Source organism: Misgurnus anguillicaudatus, chromosome 10 (assembly GCF_027580225.2).
Source record: "Misgurnus anguillicaudatus chromosome 10, ASM2758022v2, whole genome shotgun sequence".
NCBI lineage: Eukaryota > Metazoa > Chordata > Actinopteri > Cypriniformes > Cobitidae > Misgurnus > Misgurnus anguillicaudatus.
This window is the reverse complement of record NC_073346.2, coordinates 38,463,099-38,483,373: the sequence shown is the minus strand read 5'-3', so window position 1 is coordinate 38,483,373 and position 20,275 is coordinate 38,463,099. Positions and strand designations below refer to the sequence as shown.

The 20,275-nt window shown below is 36.8% G+C and overlaps 1 protein-coding gene across 11 annotated transcripts in view; it reads left to right on the top strand.

Annotated features, from left to right (window-relative positions):
• satb1b (SATB homeobox 1b) overlaps positions 1 to 17,175 on the top strand; it is a 64,168-nt gene extending 46,993 nt beyond the window's left edge. For all 11 annotated transcript variants that reach the window (XM_073872551.1, XM_073872550.1, XM_055211372.2 and 8 more), the window contains 2 exons: positions 11,313 to 11,519; positions 15,176 to 17,175. In XM_073872551.1, coding sequence (XP_073728652.1) covers positions 11,313 to 11,519; positions 15,176 to 15,745 — 777 coding nt within the window. In that variant the 3' untranslated portion in view covers positions 15,746 to 17,175. The remainder of the gene's footprint in view (positions 1 to 11,312; positions 11,520 to 15,175) is intronic.
• Positions 17,176 to 20,275: the final 3,100 nt, after the last annotated feature.

Below are 20,275 nucleotides of genomic sequence, written 5' to 3'. Positions count from 1 at the left end.
GTGCTCTTTGATATACCGCCCTCGACTTCCTGTTCTAATACAGGAAATACATCAGCACAGCACAAATAAGAAAGGATAGCCAAATAGAGAGAGTCCATGCGATGGGGGTTTGCTTACAGCATCAGCGTGTGTTTGAGTAGCAGGTGTGGTCTCACATTCCCCCTCCACACCTAAATTGCATTTATTTGGCCTCTATTTACCGGGCAGGTCTAGACGTATCGTCTGCCGTGCGTCTGTATTTGCTTTCATTAGGGAACGAGAACCCCAAAGCTGGATGCAAATGAAATTACGCTCCTATAGAGAAGATTCTTTCCGCCCTTCCCGTTCTTGCAGTCCCTATAATTTTACATCGAATATATATTTTTCATTATCGCGCTTCATTTTGAAAAGTTGTTTGTTTATGGTTATGAATTCGTCCGCCTCCCAGGGGCGCGTGCGAGGCAGATGGGAGCGCCGTGCCTCTGAGAGCAGAAATAGGGCCATGACTGTTTATTAATTGATTTATTTATTTATCTGGCTGCCTGGTTATTAGGTTGCCTGGGAAACAGCTGCCGTTCCCCTGTATTATTAAAGACACAATATTCCTGAACCGGAGACCCAGATGTCTGAGAAATTAATTTCGCGTATGATTTATCGCACAAAAGCCAGAGCTCTCCCGGAGAAGAGTGTTGTTCCTCGACGTTTAACGGAGGAATTTGCATTTGTGTTTGTTTTGTGTGGATCTCTACTACATCTTTACCCGATGACCAGAACTTGACATCAGTCTTTACTTATTCATTTCTCTCTTAATCTGGAAAGGTAACATTAGAGGAAGCACTTACTCTCTTTCTCTCTCTCTCTCTGTAGCTCTCTCTCTTCCTCTCATGTCAAGGTATTGTTGTAGGTGGCCCGTACTCTCGCTCTCTCCTCTATCAGACCACACAGGGCTTGTTCTGAGGCCCATTCTCGCTAATCTGATCAGGCAGGCAAATACGCCGGGAAAAGCAGCTTTAATGATCCCCCTAATTACCTCAAGTCAATACCAACTGTATTATTAGACTCCGGGAAAATATTCCATTAGGGTCCCCCCCGCGGGACTCCCCGCACGTAGCGGTGTCACGCGCCGCGCGCCCCCATGCTTGTAATTAATTTTATTTACACACGCAGGAATGCACAAGGTCGCACCTGCAGCCCGGAGCCGCCTCGCCCGGCCCCCGACTCGCCCGTTTAATCAGATCTGTCATAATTACCATTCTGCATGTATCTGACACACGCTGCGAAATATTTCAATTTATCCGCATCCAATGGCTGCCGCAGACGACGCTAGATGCTCGCCCACGACAGACGAGCGACGCTTCCCGTACCTTATATGGGCTCTCTGTTACAAAGATATTTAGTTGCAACTTTTTGGATAGTAGGATGATGAGTTCAAGAGGTCTTTCATTTGTTTTTTAGGTAAGCCTTGCATCCATATTTGTATACATGCAGTCTGCATGCTTACGTTATTTTTTCTGTTGGATTCACCTGTGTTGACTAAACACCAAAGTGTCGACAACTCCGATTGGCTGAAATTTTGTTGAAAGTTTGGCTTTAGCAACTATTAGCTCATTTGATTGGACAACAGAAGGCATACCTCTCTCTATCCTTTCTTTTAATTAGGGATGTCCCGATCCGATCATGTGATCGGAAATCGGGTCCAATCACGTGGTTTCAGGCGTTACCTCCCGATCAGGACTCGGATTCATGGGTTTAAATTAGGGCTGTGCAAAACTATCGATACAGTTAACTATTGTGATACATTTTTCCCGCGATAGTGTATCGATATTTCAATCTCTACTATCGATATTATTATATATTTTTTAATCCCTCTGTGTGCTGCTGTAGTTGTCGCTGTCCAGTTGTCTGTCATATACAGCCATTCGGCCAATGTCTCAGAAGTTAGCAAGAGTGAGAAAATGGCAGAAAATTAAAAAACACCTCCAGCTTTCAAAGTCGACGTGTGGAAGCACTGTTGCTTTAAAAAAGTAAAAAAATCAGTTCTATTTTTTTACATTTTTGATATGGGAAAAAAGTATTGCAATGTATCGCAACATGCAACGTATTGTATCGTACCGTGATACATTGCACGTATCATATCGTGAGGCGCTTGCCAATACCCAGCCCTAGTTTAAATCGGGCCAGGGCCGTCCGGTGCTAAGCCACGGCACATAGGCTGAAGGTCTCGCTCTGCCCCCACGACAAAAACGGATTGCGCAACCAGGTTTTTACGCTCATTAAAATGACGCGTCGATTGTTTTTGTCACCATGTGCTTAGTTAATCTACATCGGTACGCATCTCCGCATCTCACTTAGAACCTCAAGAACGTGCATTCGCGCAGGATCATGACATTACACATTGTAGAGATGAGAGATGCCCACGTCAAAAAAACTTAATAGAAGTCTAGAAACAAAGTATTAAAGTATGTATAGCCATGTCACTCATCTCATTACAATATGTTAACTAGATAACTGGATACAACTTATTGTATAGTTTAATAAATAAATGACTTGGACTCGAGGGCAAAAAAACCCTGATCGGGTCATCCCTACTTTTAATATCCACAGATTAGGGTTGGTTGACCTCAGATGTGTATCAACCGCTATTATTAATTTGTCCAGCACACCTGAATCTCATCAACTTGCTCTCCAGTTAATAGACAAACTTGGATTGCTTAAAATATGACCCTTGCATTACATTGAATGAACGTGTGTCAAAACGTTTATCTCCACGTGAAAGTTTTTTTCTATCATTAAAGTGAACGACTTGATGTATTTGAGTCGTTTTAAAACAAACTTGTGCGTTAATGAAGAGTGCTGTTGGTGCTGACATGTACAATTTGCAGGTTTTATGCAGTTTTAATCTATAATTCAATAAGATCAGGCATGATTTATCTGCTTAATTACTCTCTGATATTAGCAATTAAACTCCAGCTTTGAATTAAATCTCAATCACACGCTTGTAATTGATGGACTAGCGTTTCTCATAGGTTCGCGCCGAGCCCCTCGCAGGATCGCTGCTCATTGTTTGAATCATGTTAGGATCAACCTACTTAAACTTTACTGCTTGCTGCTCTGTTGCATCCCCTTTTCTCATTCATTTGTTCAGGTTTATTGAAAATGTTGACCCATCTACAAGCCATGAAAATTAAATCCATGAAAACCCAACTTTTCCCGAATACTTTGCATTGATGTTCAAATGTTTGAATGTTTTTATGGTTGTTGTTGGATGTTGTATGGATGTTTTTATATTTTTAGATGGTGAAAAGTGCCTTTTTTAATATTTGTGACCCTGGACCACAAAACCAGTCGTAAGTTGCACGGGTATATTTGTAGCAATAGCCAACAATACATTGTATGGGTCACAATTACAGTTTTATGCCAAAATTCATAAGGATATTAAGTAAGGATCATGTTTCATGACAATATTTTGTGAATTTCCTACCGTAAATATATCAAAAATTTATTAATTATTAGTAATATGTACTGCTTGGGACTTCATTTGGACAACTTTAAAAGCGATTTTCTTAATAATTTATTATTTTGGACCCTCAGATTCCAGATTTTCAAATAGTTGACCAAATATTGTCCTATCCTTACAAACCATACATCAATATTTATTCAGCTTTCAGATAATGTAAACATTTTATTTTCAAAAGATTGACCCTTATGTTTTGTTGCCAAGGGTCACATTTTATAATATATTAAACCAAGTGGCATCTGCAAACAATAATGCTTGAACATCATATATATATATTTAGATAAACTTAGATAAACTTCCAAATCTTATTGTACCTGAAAATTATGAGCAACAAGCAGCATGTATTATATAGATGAAGAAAGCTTTACAAAAAGTAAAACATTACAAAAACTAATACAAAAAATACTATAACTATAGAGATACAGCACTTTAACTTTATTTATTAGTGGATCTATGTGCAATTTATATACACTGCAAAATATGATTTTCAAGAAAAAAATTCTTAGTATTTTTGTCTTGTTTTCAGCAAAGATATCTAAAAATTATTTCGGACCAAAAATATGAAACTTAGGTGATTTATACTAAATTCAAGAAAAATGAGCTTACCCCATTGGCAGATTTTTTGCTTGTTTTATGCACAAAATCACTTAAATTTGATATTTTTGGTCTAAAAACTAGACTTATTTTCTTGGGTCGTTTTGCTCATCAAGGAAAAGCAGGTTAATTTAAGAATTTTTTGATATTTTTACTGAAAACAAGACAAAAACATACTAAGAATTTTTTCCCTTGAAAATCATTTTTTTGCAGTGTATAGTTATAGTATATTTTTCTTTTAGTGTTTGTAATGTTTTGCTTTATGTAAAGTTTTTTCCCCTATAAAATGTTTTTATATTTAGTTGTCAAGCGCAATAACATTTTGAAGATTATCTATATATCCTTTGGAGTCAATGTATGAATACTGAAATGTTTAGCACATTGTGTGAATCATTTATGTTGTTTAGCAAGTCCCACACAGAGCAACTCTTTGTCTTAGGAAAGAGGGATTTTTAGATGGATAAATAGATAAACAGACAGGTGTTATTAATCCCTAAGGGGAATTGTTTCACTAAAACAGCAATATACATTCACATGTTGCAATAACCCAAGACAAGACCGAACACATCATACTATAGTATTTTAGACATGTGAGAAATTATATTAACTTACTTCTTTATAAGGATGGGTGATATTTACATTATTCGTTTTGTTTCATACACTTACTTCTATTGTTTCAGGCTTTACATGTACATGCATCCAAACAGTCCAAACAGTGCATTACAAGATATATATATTTTTAGCATGAATTCGATCTCATGAACTTTACTTTTTTGAGCTATACCCGAGATTTACAGCATCTATAAACAATATCACTGTGTTGGCCATCATGTCTATCAGATCATCACAGCTCACAGTAAAGTCGATTTTTGTTTGCTTGACCACATCTGTGGTTTTCTCACACGTCTCTGTTTGTTTGAGTTCATCTGGGGCACTGGCCTGGTTTTCTCTTCTGCCATGCCAAGAGCATTTGAATAATACAGAGCGCTGATCTATTTGCATAACAAGATATCCAAAAAGGCAGTCCATTCTTTGCCTATTTTTGGTCCTCTTTTTTTTTTTTGCTTATTGTTGCAGAAGATTCACATATGCTGTGCGAGCGCATTAATATATTTCAGCCGACAGATGGACTTGAAGCGCACGCGCCGGTTCCAATTCCTTCACACGTACATCCGCAAACCCCACACGCGTTCGTTCGTAAGGCCCCGCACGCGGTGAAAAACAGGTTTGAACATACTGTATTATCTTTCGAATTGATCTGCATGACACTGTCTGCCAAAACTCAAGTCTGTGCCAGTTTCAGAAGGGGCGGTGGAGAGATGAACAATAATGCTTTTGTCTGTTAAACGCTGCAGCCCTTTGCCTGACATCAAGATGTTTGTTTTTTACTTACAATGAGCATCTTTATTTTAAGACGATCAAAAATAGAAAGCATCATTTGTTTGCCCCAAACTTTTGGTTTTTAAGAGGTGACCGCACGAGCGAGTGACAGGACAGGAGTTTGTGATAGTTTAATAAAGGACACCATCAGGTCTATATGGGCCGTATCTCTAGCGAAACTTGCTGACTTGATTGAAAAACGCAGCCAGCGATGTGATGACTGATAAGCAAACAGCCATTCTGTAGAGGGCAGAGCGCTGACCTGGAAACAGTGGCAGAGTTACCGGCTCATCTGATAACATTGCTGTGTCTCAATTTACATGACATCCATACTTAATACTGTAACGTGTTAGATTAGGACTCTACCATTAGGATTTAAAAATCTAGTCTAGATGGTGTAGATGAATGTTTAAGATAAACATCACACATGATGATACAGCCCACATCCTCTTGTCCGCGAAAGAGAAACTTTTTGCAAAAGTTTTTTTAGTTGGGAAATGCAGAGATGTCTGAGAGATGTTATGATGTCGGATGTCTACAGTACTATAGTATAGTTTCAATGTTGTCATTAATTCCTCACCCTCATGTCGTTCCCCACCCGTAAAACCCAAATGAAGATATTTCTTATGAATCTCAAGAGCTTATTGAGCCCCATACATGCTAACTTTCAATGCCCAGAAAGGCAGTAAAGACAAAATTTTGGGGTGAACTAACGTTTTAACTACAGAGCAATTCCAGCATTATGGATGTGAAATTTGCACAATTCATGCATTTATTAACAATATATTGAACCATCTGTTGATATTTTCCTAAACCCCTGATGATAAAGTCTAGACAAATATAGAAAAAAAGCAGTCTATACTAAACACGCATGTGTTTTGATGTGATAAATAACAGACACAAGTTTTTGGGAGACAACATACTTTGTAGGAATTAAGTGAATTAAAAGGCACAAACCAAAAGCATTAGTACCCAACATATGAAGAAAGGATGGCTCTTAACATTAAATTATTTACATTTAATGTAAACTTTATGTATGGGACATTTCTAAAATTTGCACTTACTTAAAAACTATACATAAAATGCTTTAAAAACTTTAACAGAGACTTGCATGGGTAATGAAACCACAAAATATTGAAATCTGATTGACATTTCATTTTCTGCTGGAGGGTGCTCGGCACAATGTCACACAACGAATCGGTAGCCTAGCATTGTCAGACGCTACGCAGGCACCCACGCGCTTTGGAAAGAAGGAGGAAGCGGCGTGGTCTTGTTTTCTGCACATTTTTGGACACGAAATCTGAAGCTCCCCTTATTTAGCTTATTCATCAAAGCATTGTAGAGATTACTTGTGAGATCCACCAATCAGAGAAGCTCCTGAATTGTAAAAAAATATTTCTTGATCATATCTGGTGTTTTTCCGTGGGTGCTCTGACATTTTCGGTGGGTGCCTCGAATTTGCCGGAGCACCCCCAGGATCGGCACCTATAAGGTGTTAAAACTTCACTTTCATAATAAGTTTGACATTTTGCATGAAATTGCCCTAGTGTTTTTTTTAGTAGCTGTGAAGTTAGTTCCGGTACCAGCTAACTTTTTCAAACGCAAAGTGATGAATGCTACACTGCAAAAAGTTACTTTCTTATTTAGTATTTTTGTTTTCTTTTCAGTACAAATATCTAAAAATTCTTAAATCAATATGTTTTTTCTTGATGAGCAAAATAACTTAAGAAAATTGTATCAAATTTAAAGGCGGAGTGCACAATGTTTGAAAGCCAATGTTGATATTTGAAACACGCCCCTACCCCAATAGAATCTGGACCTTCTTTTAAAAGACCCGCCCCACACATACGCAACCCGGCAAGGATGTCGGTTAGTAGACACGCTCCTTAATGCTGATTGGCTATAAGTGTGTTTTGGTAGTCGGCCCGTCTCCTTTTCCAAAGCGTTTTTCAAACATTGTGCACTCCGCCTTTAAGTCAATTTGTGGATAAAGCAAGCAAAATAAATCTGCCAATGGGGTAAGCAATTTTTTCTTGAATTAAGTGTTTAAGAAAAAAGTTCAAGATTTTTTTGCTTACCCCATTGGCAGAATTTTTTTGCTTGTTTAATCCATCATTTCACTTAAATTTGATATTTTTTGTCTTAAAACTAGACTTGTTTTCTTGAGTTATTTTGCTCATCATGAAAATGCATCTTGACTTGAATTTTTAGATATTTGTGCTTATAACAAGACAAAAATACTAAGAAAATCATTTTTACAGTGTACATCATTAGTTCTTACTAAATTGTAATATTTATTTTGCTTAATTGTAATGATTCATGGCTTTTAAGTTTTGGTGTTTTGGTTAATTGCTTTTTTAATTTTTTTGTTTGTTTGTTTGTTTTACTGGTTGTATTTAGTGCAAATGTATGCAGTATTTAAGCAGATCTTCATTGTCTTTGTGCCAGAAGAGTTCTGCTCTGGTATCTGATAATTATATATTTAAGAGATTATTCCCAATTGAATAGATTTAGCATGGTTCAAAGCAGTTTAGAGGTGTACATTTTGTCTGTAGTGCCGCTAACAATTTTTTGTTAAACTAGTTTCAAAGTAACCTCTCCATCACTCGCCCCAATACTGATCTCAAAATGATTTCCCATCATCGTCAACACTTTTAATGTCTAGTATGCAAATTGGGATGTGGCCCAAAGCTGCTTGTCGATGTTTGTAACAAAGATCGTTTGAGACCCTGGCAGGCCGGATAGAACGACCACGAGGTGACCAAGAGGGAATAATTACCAGCAAATGAGAAGATAAAAAGGTATAGAAGGTGCCATGTGACTTTTGCTAACTGCTGGTATCTGGGGCTCCAAGTTTATTAATGTGCTCGCTGGCATGTTGGTTGGGGTGAGGGACATAAACGACACACTGTTCTCTCACAGTAATGTCCTCATTGACAGCTTGTGACTGTTCAGGCCCTCATGCTCATAGACACACGCTATCTCGCTTGCTTGAATGAATCTTACGCATGAATTCAGCCATTGTGTGCAAGAAAAAATATTTTTATCAGAATGCCCACTGCTATTTATACCCACAACACAATGGTGCTTCTGGTGGGCTCATGGACCTTCCTGAACATCTCCACCCGGCCACCAGATGCCCTTCCTGAACATCTGGATGAGATCAACTTTTTATGTTAGGTTGTAATTGGGTGAAGAAGATGTTTCGGGACATTTTCCTTGTGTAGGCTTTGGGCAAAATAAACCCGATAACATTTTCACATCCAGTCTCCTCTAACGCCCTGTATGTGACAAAACGCAATCGAACAAATACAAAGCATTGAACATTGTTTCTGAAGCACTTTATGAGATTGTTTTATTTTTGTTGTATAATGCATTAATGCTAATACCTCTGTTGACTTTCGCGTGAGTTCGTCTGCATGTTGATTCTGTGTCGCGTTTTGCCGTGATTTGTTTGTGGTTTTATCCGTTCTGCGTTTGCAGATGTTTGATTGAGGATTATTTTATGATAGTGTGCTTAATGGCTATGATAAGGTGTGCTTGTGTTTGAACCGTGCCGAGCTGCAGACATCATAGCAGGAACGAGACACAAATCCCTGCGAATGCAAATAAAACAGGCCGACAATAAAGGTGGCAGAAGAACAAGGTGAGCTGTGATGAGTTTGTCTCTCTGGCTTTACGTGGCTTGTGGGATGAACAGAAACAGCGGACGAGAGAAATGCTGAGTTATCTCTGTCGTGCAGCTCTCTGGCTTCTGTTCTGTGTTTGTTGGGTAATCCAGTGGAAATGAAAGGTGCTGCCACACACTGGCCTGGAGATTACAGCATCACTTTTGTAAACATGCCAGGAAAACACAACACTAGAGCTCTGAGCTCGGCTTTATTGACTCTCGTTCTCTGTTTTTTCCCTAAACTTTCCAGTATCGTCCCAAATGATCAGATGATGAATTGAGTTCAAATTCAAAACCCTCTAAGTGCATCAAACACGTTTTCTTGTAAATGAGCATCAGGCAATGGGAATAAAATCTCCACCCATGACTTCAGTCTTTCTTTACCGTCCTTTCTGAAAAAGTGTAAAAGGTGCAAAAATGTGGTCAATATCCTAATATATTCGATAAACCTCTAGCCTGGTTAAAACCAGACTATTCTCAGTAGTAACTAAGTCTTGGTCTGGCAAAGCTTCATAGCGCAATTGAATAGAACTAAAACCAATCAGAGCGATGAAGGGGATGACGTATGCACCACCACACAAGGGTTCGCCGCTCTCGCTACGACCCATTGGTTTAGCCACCAAAGTTGCAAGCTGGTATATCAGACTTTTGCCGAATCCAGTCGGTAAGACAGCGATAACATCTTTTCTAGATATGAGTGTTTTTCTTTGCTCGGGTTTTAACAAAAAGGTTAGATAGCTGATTCGAACGAGTGATGTTTATCAGCGGCATCCATCTGTGTAATGTACAAAATCTGCTTTACCATTGCTGGTGCGCTGTCGTCATACTGTAAAGCCGCCACAACGTTTCTGATTGGTGCCGCGATTTCTCGGCATTAGAAATGGGCTTGAATGGCCTCTTTGCCAGACTACTTGCAGAGCAAATCTAAATTTGCCGGAAGTTATCTGGGTTTTTCCAGGCTAATAAACCTCCTTTTACCAGGTAAAAAGGTCTTGCACCTCGACATGTGCACGCCGTAATTCACCCAATTCATCTTTCATGCACTTAGAGGACTTTGCCACTGAATCATCGTGGCATTTAACGGATTCTGACAAGAACGTGATATTTCTAAATGGCATTACGCCAGGATTAAGTGAATTTAAAGCAACACTATGTAGTTTCCATGTAAAAATGACTTACAGCTCCCCCATGTGGTTGAAAAGCGCAACAGTGCCTGGTATCAGACACTCTTCTGCAGGCAGGGGGAGGCGCGGGGCTGTGTGCTCTACCCTCCACCGCCACTTTCAGAGTGTGTTTGTAGCAGCTAGGAGGCTGCTCAGGTTGCAGCAACAGTACAATCTGTCCAGTTAAAAGTTGTTCTATCACTGAAATAATTTTAGAGACATTATTTAAAGGTAAAAAAACTACATAGTGTTGCTTTAATAATCCCTGCCAAGGGCATTGGGTAAATCTTTTCCCGCCAGCCTTTAAAAAAAATGCCAGCCAACGCCAGCAAGTTTAATGCCTTCCAGAAAATGTTCTTAAATATATAAACATACAATATATCAAATAAAACGTTTCATCCTTAGCATGAGGAAACTCTATAACTGTGTTAATAAGTCAGAATGCTTGAAATACCATTGAACCCCCCCCTTTAAGATAATTGTATTTTTGTAAAGGACTTTTGTTAGAGATCAGATTCAGAATGATGATCAAAACATACACTAAGTTTTTTTTTTTTAAACAGTTTTATAAGTTGGGAAAAGCCCCACCTTATAGATTGCCGTAAAAACTCGTCATTGGCAGGGATGCGTTTTCTCTTAAATGGCGAGGAAAGAGTTAATATCAATATCTAATTTTTGACGGTGGTGGCGACAGTCGATTATTTTCAATTCTTGTTACCAATTTTGTGTTAATCGTGGCCTGTAAATTGTCTCAAGTAATCGGCCAAGTGTGACAAAAAAGATAGTTTAAGGCCTCGATGCCAGAGCTGTAATGTAGGGGTTTGCACTCCAGACACATTTATTATAAAACACATCTTTGTATTTATTACTGCAAATATGAAATACAAAAAGAACATGACCATTCAACAACACAAGTTTATAAGTAAATTACAAAATTAGATGTTTTATTTTTGCAATGTATACTGTGCTGTGTACATACGTTCTCCATCTGACATGTTTGCTCACACAGGGTTGGCTTTGTGAGCTTCTGCGCTGGAAAGAAGATCCGTCCCCGGAGAACCGCACGCTCTGGGAGAACCTCTCCATGATCCGACGGTTCCTCAGTTTGTCCCAATCGGAACGTGACGCCATATACGAGCAGGAGAGCAACGGTGGGCAACAGCATCACGCAGACAGACCCTCGCATATGATGCACATACCCACAGATCCAATGCAGGTCAGTGTCAAACAAACATATGCTTAAATACGGGTGAAAAGTTTACTTTTTAAAAACTTATGAGAATTATTGATGAATTCAACATCATAAAAAAACAATAAATTAATCATATAATGAATGGTTAGTCTGAATTCAGATCTTGTTCATGCACATGTAAGTATACTACACTTGTACATTTGTTTTTAGACTATTGGTTTTTGGCGAAATGATGTCTAATGAAATCTCTTTTGATCACTTTTGAAGTTTTTGAGGTGTTGTGTGACTTTGTGAAACACCTGTAATTCTCTCTCTCCCTCACGCTGTGTGAGTTAAACAGTCATTAGCAACACCATTCGTCTGTGTTTAGATATTAAAGACATCTGGCTTTTTTGATAAATTCGTCACTATTCAGAATCCATATTTAATCATAAAAATCCCCCAAGTTCTTCCCGGTTACAGCTGCATATTTGATCACATATTATTTTGTTTACTCGCAAACATATGGTCAATCCAAGAAAATGGCATGCGGCGAAGAAAAACATTTTGTCACTTCTATTTTCACCACTTAAGGCAATGAGATCTGCTCACGGCTGGGGAGGATTTTAAACATTCAAAGTTTTCAGACACAAACTGTGGCATAATAAAAGCAATAGCCACAGGAAACTTACTGCGATACAGAGACTTTACTACGGTTAAGGGCTAAAACAAACTGTTAGGTGATATCATTGCTGTACTTTACTGTAGTTTGTTTTAAATCCTAGTCAGATTTTAGGGCATTAAGATCTATTCACACCAAAAATAATAATTATAATGATAACGATTTATACCAACTAAATATAACCTTATGTTTATTTTAATCTCGCTCGTTGTAGTTTTGCATTTTAAATTTGTGAACGCTTTAAATTTAAATGTATTTTGATTGGCTGCCAATGTTTTGTTATGTATCAGCTGAAAAAAAAAACATTATATAATATCCCAACAATATTGTTCCTCTGTATATTTATTAATATAGTTGTGGTGTGGATTGTGATTTTTTTTATGATTTGTAACACATTTAATTGTTTTCTCTAAATTTTAAAGTTGATGGACAGAATTTAAGAAACAAACTTAAAGCAATATCACAATTACTTTATGATATCACAATTACTATTTATTTAACACAGTTTAAATGTTCTTTAAAATATATGTAGGAAATGGATCCCTCGCTAAAGGTTTATCATATGTGGGGGTCCCTTAAATCGATAATTTGTAAGATACCTCATGGTCATCACAGGGTAAAGTCTTTAAAAGGATTGTTCACCAAAATATTTAACCAAACCGATCAGAAGCACCATTCACTTCCATAGTATTTTTTTCTTACTATGGAAGTCAATGGTGCTTCTGATTGGTTTGGGTACAAACATTCCTCAAAACATTTTCCATTATTTTTTTTTTAGAACAAAAACATTTATACGGGTTTGTTACAACATGAGAGTGAGTAAATGATGACAGAATTTAATTTTTTTGGTGAACTATCCCTTTAAGTTTAATTTAGCTTTATTTACTTCATACAGAAGTCTTGCTGAATAACAAACTCAAGTACCATTTATTTGTGTCTATTGTATTCTGGCGTCTTTGATACGTTATCTGTAGCCTGTTTTGTATTTGTTAAAATGTTATCACGCATTGCATGTTCTCTTGGGAATTTTTCCCAGCTGCATGCTACAATGCCCCAAACTCAAAAACAATGGCACATTTCAGAGCTAGCATGCCATAAAGCAATGTGAAGTTGGTCTATACATATATAGACATATAGACAACACAGCCACCCAGACTGTACGTCTCTCACTTGTGCATGTTGCACATTGAGTTTTATTTATCTTGTATTTGAATAGGGTTTGATACGTAATCAACAGTGTTGCTTTTACTATGGTAATATTCTGATGAGCTGGTAAAACTACAGTACACCGCAAAAAATGACTTCCTTACTTAGTATTTTTGTCTTGCTTTCAGTAGAAATATCTATTTATGTATTTATTTATTTTAAATAAATAAAAAATAAATAGATATTTTTACGGAAAAAATGACAAAAATACTTGTCTTGTTTTCAGTAGAAATATATATTTATTTATTAATTTTCATATCTAAAAATTCTTAAATCAATAAGTGTAGTTTTTAGACAAAAATATACAATTTAAATGACTTTGTGCTTAAAACTAGCAAAAAAATCGATTAATGGAGTAAGAAAAAAATATCTTGAAATAAGTTAACACTTAATTCAAGAAAATTGTCTCACCCATTTGGCAGATTTTTTGCTTGTTTTAAGCACAAATTCACTTAAATTGTATATTTTTGTGTAAAACTAGACTCGTTTTCTTAGGTCATTTTGCCTATTAAGAAAATACATTTTGATTTAAGAATTATGTACTGAAAACAAGAAAAAAAATACTAAGCAAGAAGTCATTTTTTTACTGTAAAACCCCAATTTTGGATTATATGTGCTGATGGGCCAGATGAATACAATTTTATTTATGAGTAATTTCTAATCTTTTATTTCAATTTCATAACAGGATATATCATAATATAGTTATTTTTTACTCATATTTCATTGGGACAGTAAAATTGTATATTATATATTTAATAATTTCCCTGTTTTTTGTGGTTTTAATTTTTTTCTCTGTCTGCTTTGAAGCAATGAAACGTATTAAAGAAGTGCTATACAAATAAATGTTATATGACTTAAATAACAATGTAAAGAAAGGCATGCACTGCAAAAAAATTACTTTCTTACTTAACATTTTTGTCTAGTTTTTAGTAGAAATATCTAAAAATTCTTAAATCAAGATGTATTTTCTTGACCTAAGAAAATAAGTCTAGTTTTTGGACAAAAAAAAAATAAGATTTGGGTGAATTTGTGCTTAAAACAAGCAAAATTATCTGCCAATGAAATTTGTGCTTAAATTAAGTGTTTAAGAAAAAATAAAACTTTTTTTTAATTTTTTTTCTCACCCCATTGGCAGATATTTTTGCTTGTTTTAAGTTTAAATTTACTTGAATTGTATATTTTTTGCCTATAAACTTATTAAAAAGCTTCTTAATTTAAGAACTTTTAGATATTTCTACTGAAAACATGACAAAAATACTAAGTAAGAAAGTAATTTTTTGCAGTGTGTGTTTAATTCATATATATAATAATGTGTACACTTATTTAATTATTTTCTCTTTTTTTCAAACTTGATGGACAGAATTTGAAACACACACATGACAGCAAGTCTAAAATCGGTGCAAATAAAACCTAGACATTATTTTACATCTGAGTTAAAAACAAAAAAGTCAAAACAGATATTTATATAATAAATATTATATAATACTTATATAATAAAACATGTAGTTGATAATCATTCAGTTAACAGTGCTGTTTACTATTCACTAGCATACACCACCCGAATCACTTGACTGAAATGTTTACTGTGATCCTAAATTAATTTTTAACTGAATGTGTATGTTTGAATGCTTGAAATCACTTTTGTATACAAAAATATAATTGTGCCAACATAATAATTTATTTAATTAAAGCAAAAAGATTTTTGCATTTTTTGAAGTTAAACTGACAATTGAATATAAGAGTTTCTGCAAATTAAGCTGGTACATTTTTACTGAAAATTGACGTACGTTTCTCTCTTTCTTGTTACTCTCAGGCTCATCAACAGCCCCCCTCTCAGCTCCAGACACCTCTGCCCCTGCCACACCCATCTCAGACTCCTCTATCCCAGCAGCCCATGCAGCAGCAGCAACAGATGGGGCCACGGCTACCACCCCGACAGCCCTCCACGGCCTCGCCCGCAGAGACGGAGGACGACAACCGAAGCAAGAGTCGCCAAGGCAACCGCATCTCCATGGAGGCGCTGGGCATCTTGCAGAGCTTCATCCAGGACGTCGGCTTGTATCCGGACGAGGAGGCCATCCACACCCTTTCCGCACAGCTGGACCTGCCCAAACACACCATCATTAAGTTCTTCCAGAACCAGCGCTTCTACGTCAACCACGCCGGCAAGCTAAAAGAGACGCCCATCGGCTTCCTATCCAATAACAACAACAACAACAAGGACGAGGGCCTAACGGACTTCAAAGAAGGCGAGCTTATCACGGAGCTTGATGAGAGCGTGCAGACCAACAGCTCCATGTTCTCCATTAAAATGGAAGAGCACATGGTGCCTGAAGCTCACGCTCCGTGTCAGGCCCAAACTGAGCAGGAGGCTAAAGAGTAACACTGGCCTCACGGACCTTTAATTTGATTCTAGTATCTCTCTCTCTCTCTTGTTCTCTTTGACTCCGTCTGTGGTCCATGGGCGAAACTGTAAGACTTTTTACACGAGACTGAATTATACAGAGGTCATTCACCTTCACGATTTTGTAAAGCGTGTATTATTTCACTGTAAAGACTCATTTCAATGATCTGCACAATAAACTATGTAAAACAAACCCAACAAAAAAAATCTTTACAGAAGGAACCAAGTTTACCAGAAACATTTAAATTTAGTCATTATTTACTCAGCCCAGTGTTATTGCGAACCAGACTTTTTAAGTTTTTGTAAAGAATATCCTGGTTGCTTTTTACATTTCATGAAAGTGAATGGGGACTGAGGCTGTCAACCTAGAGTGATCCATAATGACTTCGGATACTGTGGATAGTGCGTACTGAATTAGATGAAGTACATACTCGTCGACTATTAAAACAGTACATGAAATTCATCATCATAACAACAAGCAGTGTTGGGGGTAACGCATTACAACTAACGTGCATTACGTAATAATATTACTTTTCTAAAGTAACGAATAAAGTAACGCATTACTTTATAAATGTACACATTAATATTTGAGTTACTTTTTAAAAAAAACTAATGCGAGTTACTTTTCTACGGAGCCCCTAAGGCAGTGCTTCTCAATTATTTTCTGTCACGCCCCCCCTAGGAAGAAGTAAACATTTCGCGCCCCCCCAACTCTCCGCCCTGACTGTAAATAGTATAATTTATCTATAAAATGACACATCTGCAAAACATTGTATCCTTATTAACATTAAAGAAAACACAAAAAAAGAAATATCGATCAACTTACAGCAAAGAATAACTTTATTAACATTGTTTTTTAGTCTGTAACAGAAAAGACTTAAAATGCATCAATTTGCCTGAAAAAAAATCAACCCTTGTTCAAAGTATAATATTTTTTGACCGTTTGATACTGAAAAATTTAATTAAATATAATCAATAAATAATAATAAAAACTCAAGCGGCTTATCAGTGTGATTGGGGTGTAATGTCTTTAAGTGACAGTGCAAAAAAATAACTTCCTGGGGGTCCCGCCCCACTATTTGAGAAGCACTGCCCTAAGGGGACATGGAGCAAAAATGAAATAAAGTTTAGTTTCGCATGTGACACTATCGCGTGCGCACGTAAAACTGTTGAGTTTAGTTTAGCATGCTCACGTGAATTTTTTCAAAAAAATTCTGTACATGAAGTTTTCGCGTGTGCACGTGAAGTTTCATGTGAGCACGCGAAACTAAACTTAAAAAAAAATCTGCACATGAAGGTTTCGCGTGAGCACATGAAACTATCGCATGAGCACGGGAAACTGTCGAGTTTAGTTTCGCGTGCTCACGTGAAACTTTCACGTGTGCGCGCGATAGTTTCACGTGAACATGCGAAACTAAACTTTTCAAAACAAATTCTGTACATGAAGGTTTCGCGTGAGCACATGAAAGTAAACTTTTGATTTTTTTTACTCCAGTGTCACCTTAGGGGCTCTGTACTTTTCAGTTTAATTAATAAAAAATAATAATAATAATGTACTGAATTAAACTGAATGTAGTCACGTTTGAGGAACAGTTTGAGTCAGAAAACGGAGATAGCAGGCCAGAGCTTGACATTTTTGTGATGGAAATATGCAATTTCTGAATTCAGAACTTCTAAGTCATAAAACTGAAAGAGATCAAGCCTTAGCGAAGTAAGAAAAAGTAACGCAAAAGTAACTTAAAAGTAACGCATGTATTACTTTCCATGAAAAGTAACTAAGTAATGCATTTAGTTACTTTTTTGGGGAGTAACTTAATATTGTAATGCATTACTTTTAAAAGTAACTTTCCCCAACACTGACAACAAGTCGTTAACTTGAATGATGTGAGAAATGTTTTTCCTTATGTATTTGCATTTGAATAGAGACGCTTCGAATACGATGACGCCTCCTCCTTCTTCTCTGTTGGGTAACTTCTCTCCTGGGGGCTCACAGGGAAGTAAAATGTCCATCAAATGCACGCTTCAAAATCTTGACGAAGTAGTCGCATACTGTTTTTCGAATACTACTGATTTTCGTCTACTATAATATGGAAGTAGGCAATTTTGGATGCAGTGTTAGAATCCAGACTTTTCCTCACAAAAGCGTAGAAGTTTGAACATATAGGCATATAGGGGCGGTTTCCCAAACAGGGTTTAGATTAATCCACGACTAAGCCTTAGTTATATTAGGACTTTTAAGCCGTTTTTACAAACATAAAAAACAATGAAAAAACAATGGCGCTGATATGTGTTAAGATAAGTCAGGGCAAGATGTTTTTAAATTAAGTTAGCTCAAACATGCATTTTAGTCTGGGACTAGCATAAGCCCTGTCCGGGAAATGTTTTAATGTTTCAGTCTGGAGCAAGAGATCCCCCGTTCCTATTCACTTTTTATTACATGAATAAAGCAGCCAAGAGATTCTTTAAAGAAATGAAAGAATGGCACATGGGTTCAGAATGACATAAAGGCGACTAAATAATGACGAAATTTTAATTTCGTAACTATTTCTTTCGATCAAACTATGTTTTGCTGTGGATATTTGCCGACTGCACTTCTTGTCTGTTGTTTTTACACTGATTTTGAGCTACTGATTTAAAAAAAGGAAAGTCAATGGCGTTTGATAGACTTTGATGTTTACGTGTGATGTTAACTGGATTTTTTTAAAAACATGCATGAAATCGGAGAAGAAGAGGAGACGACAAAGGCCTTAATGGTAAAATACTGAGTCGAGCACTGCTGGCTAATGAGTAATTCTCTCTCGAATAAAGAGGATTTATTCTTGATCTCTATAACCTGCAGGTAAACCGGTAAAAGCGGCTCAATCTTGTTACTTGGTTTGAAGAAATATGAATCTCTCTATATATATAGACATATATATATTAATTGTAAAAAAATTATACAGTCTATGCCAACAAATGCCTTGTACTATATATGGCACTGCCGATGTTAGATTATTTTGCAAAACTTTGGTCACTGTAATATCTTGAATTTCCACCGTTTGAAATGTGAATCACAACCTTGTTCGTTTCTCATCGTCCTGCATTATTTATTTGGGGTTCATGCCGTCACCGGACGCTTTTCATTTTACTGATCTTTTTCTATTTGGAGATGTAATTTTGATGGGCAGTAAAATCAGAAGTGTCTTAACGTTTTAAATGGAACCATGTGCTTTAAAGGTTGCCTAAAAAAAGTGCTGTATGTCAAGCAACTCACGCTACAAGCTTCACAATTACTGTCGTATGCAATTTTTACTATCATGCAAATAAGCTTAGGTAAATGACTAACCTATAGACCACCTTAGAGAGATGAAAACATATGCAATTTGTGTGAAATCGATGTTTGCAATGTGTCTTCCTTCGGTTAACAAATTCAAAGCTATTCCTGTAAAAATACGATGTATAAAAAAGTGTTTCTTTTTTATGAGTTTATTGCAATGAGATCACCAGTTATTTTGTTACGACTGACTGTTTTATATGTGTTACTTGGTTTCTTTATGCAGAAATGTTCTGACTAGGAGTGGTTACTGATTGTTAATGACACAATTAAACTGTTTGTATTGTTCTCCAGAATCTTTGCGTTAATATGACGACGCATTAAAGAATATGCACAGGTTAGGGCTCTTTGGAAAAAGTCAAACCACTTGCTCTTTAATAAGGGATGCTATCCCGGGTGATAGGCTGGATGAAGTCATATTATAAATGTGTTTAAGGGTAAATAGACAGCAGGTGTTAAAGCTCTGATAGTGAGTTGATCAGCAGGGATTGGAGGTGTAAAACTGTGAAGGTGTGTTGACTTCACATTGAACTCCAGGTGATGCTCAGAGCCGTATGTGGAAATCTAACGTCTGTGTCTATATGACCTTTATGTGATCATAAATGAGTTTTCCCTAAACACTGTAACCCCAAATTATCACCCAGGCATAGACAAAGAGTAAAAGAGCTGACTGCGAGATAAGGGTAAGTTGTACAACATCTTATGTTTCAATGCATATCATGCAGCACTCCATGCAGTTTGGTTTTACTGTACGTGTTGTTTTCTACAAAGGCCATTGCTTTGGCAACACTTGACCTTCAGATGCCGTATGTATACTGTACGTGAGACAGGAGAGAGGATACAGGCAAGTATGTACATAAGTGTAATATACTAAATGCATAACTGTAGTTTCTTTGCTAATTTAAGCACAACCTGTTGTTGTCAGTCTGACAGCAGTCTAAACACAGGCGTTATTGCAAGTGGGGAAAATAACGCGAAAAGATTTTTTTCTTTGTGAAGTTTAATATTTTAATGTGTACACTAATAGGTCTTTCAAGACTTGATGAAAATGTTAAATAAAATAAAATTCCTTATACCATGGAGGCCCTCGACTCAAATGTTTGCTGTCGTGTGGTGCCGCGGGGTGTGTGGATTGAGTTCGACTTCGGCTCGGGTTGTTCATGACTGTTAAATAACGCTTTAAAGATCAGGTTGAG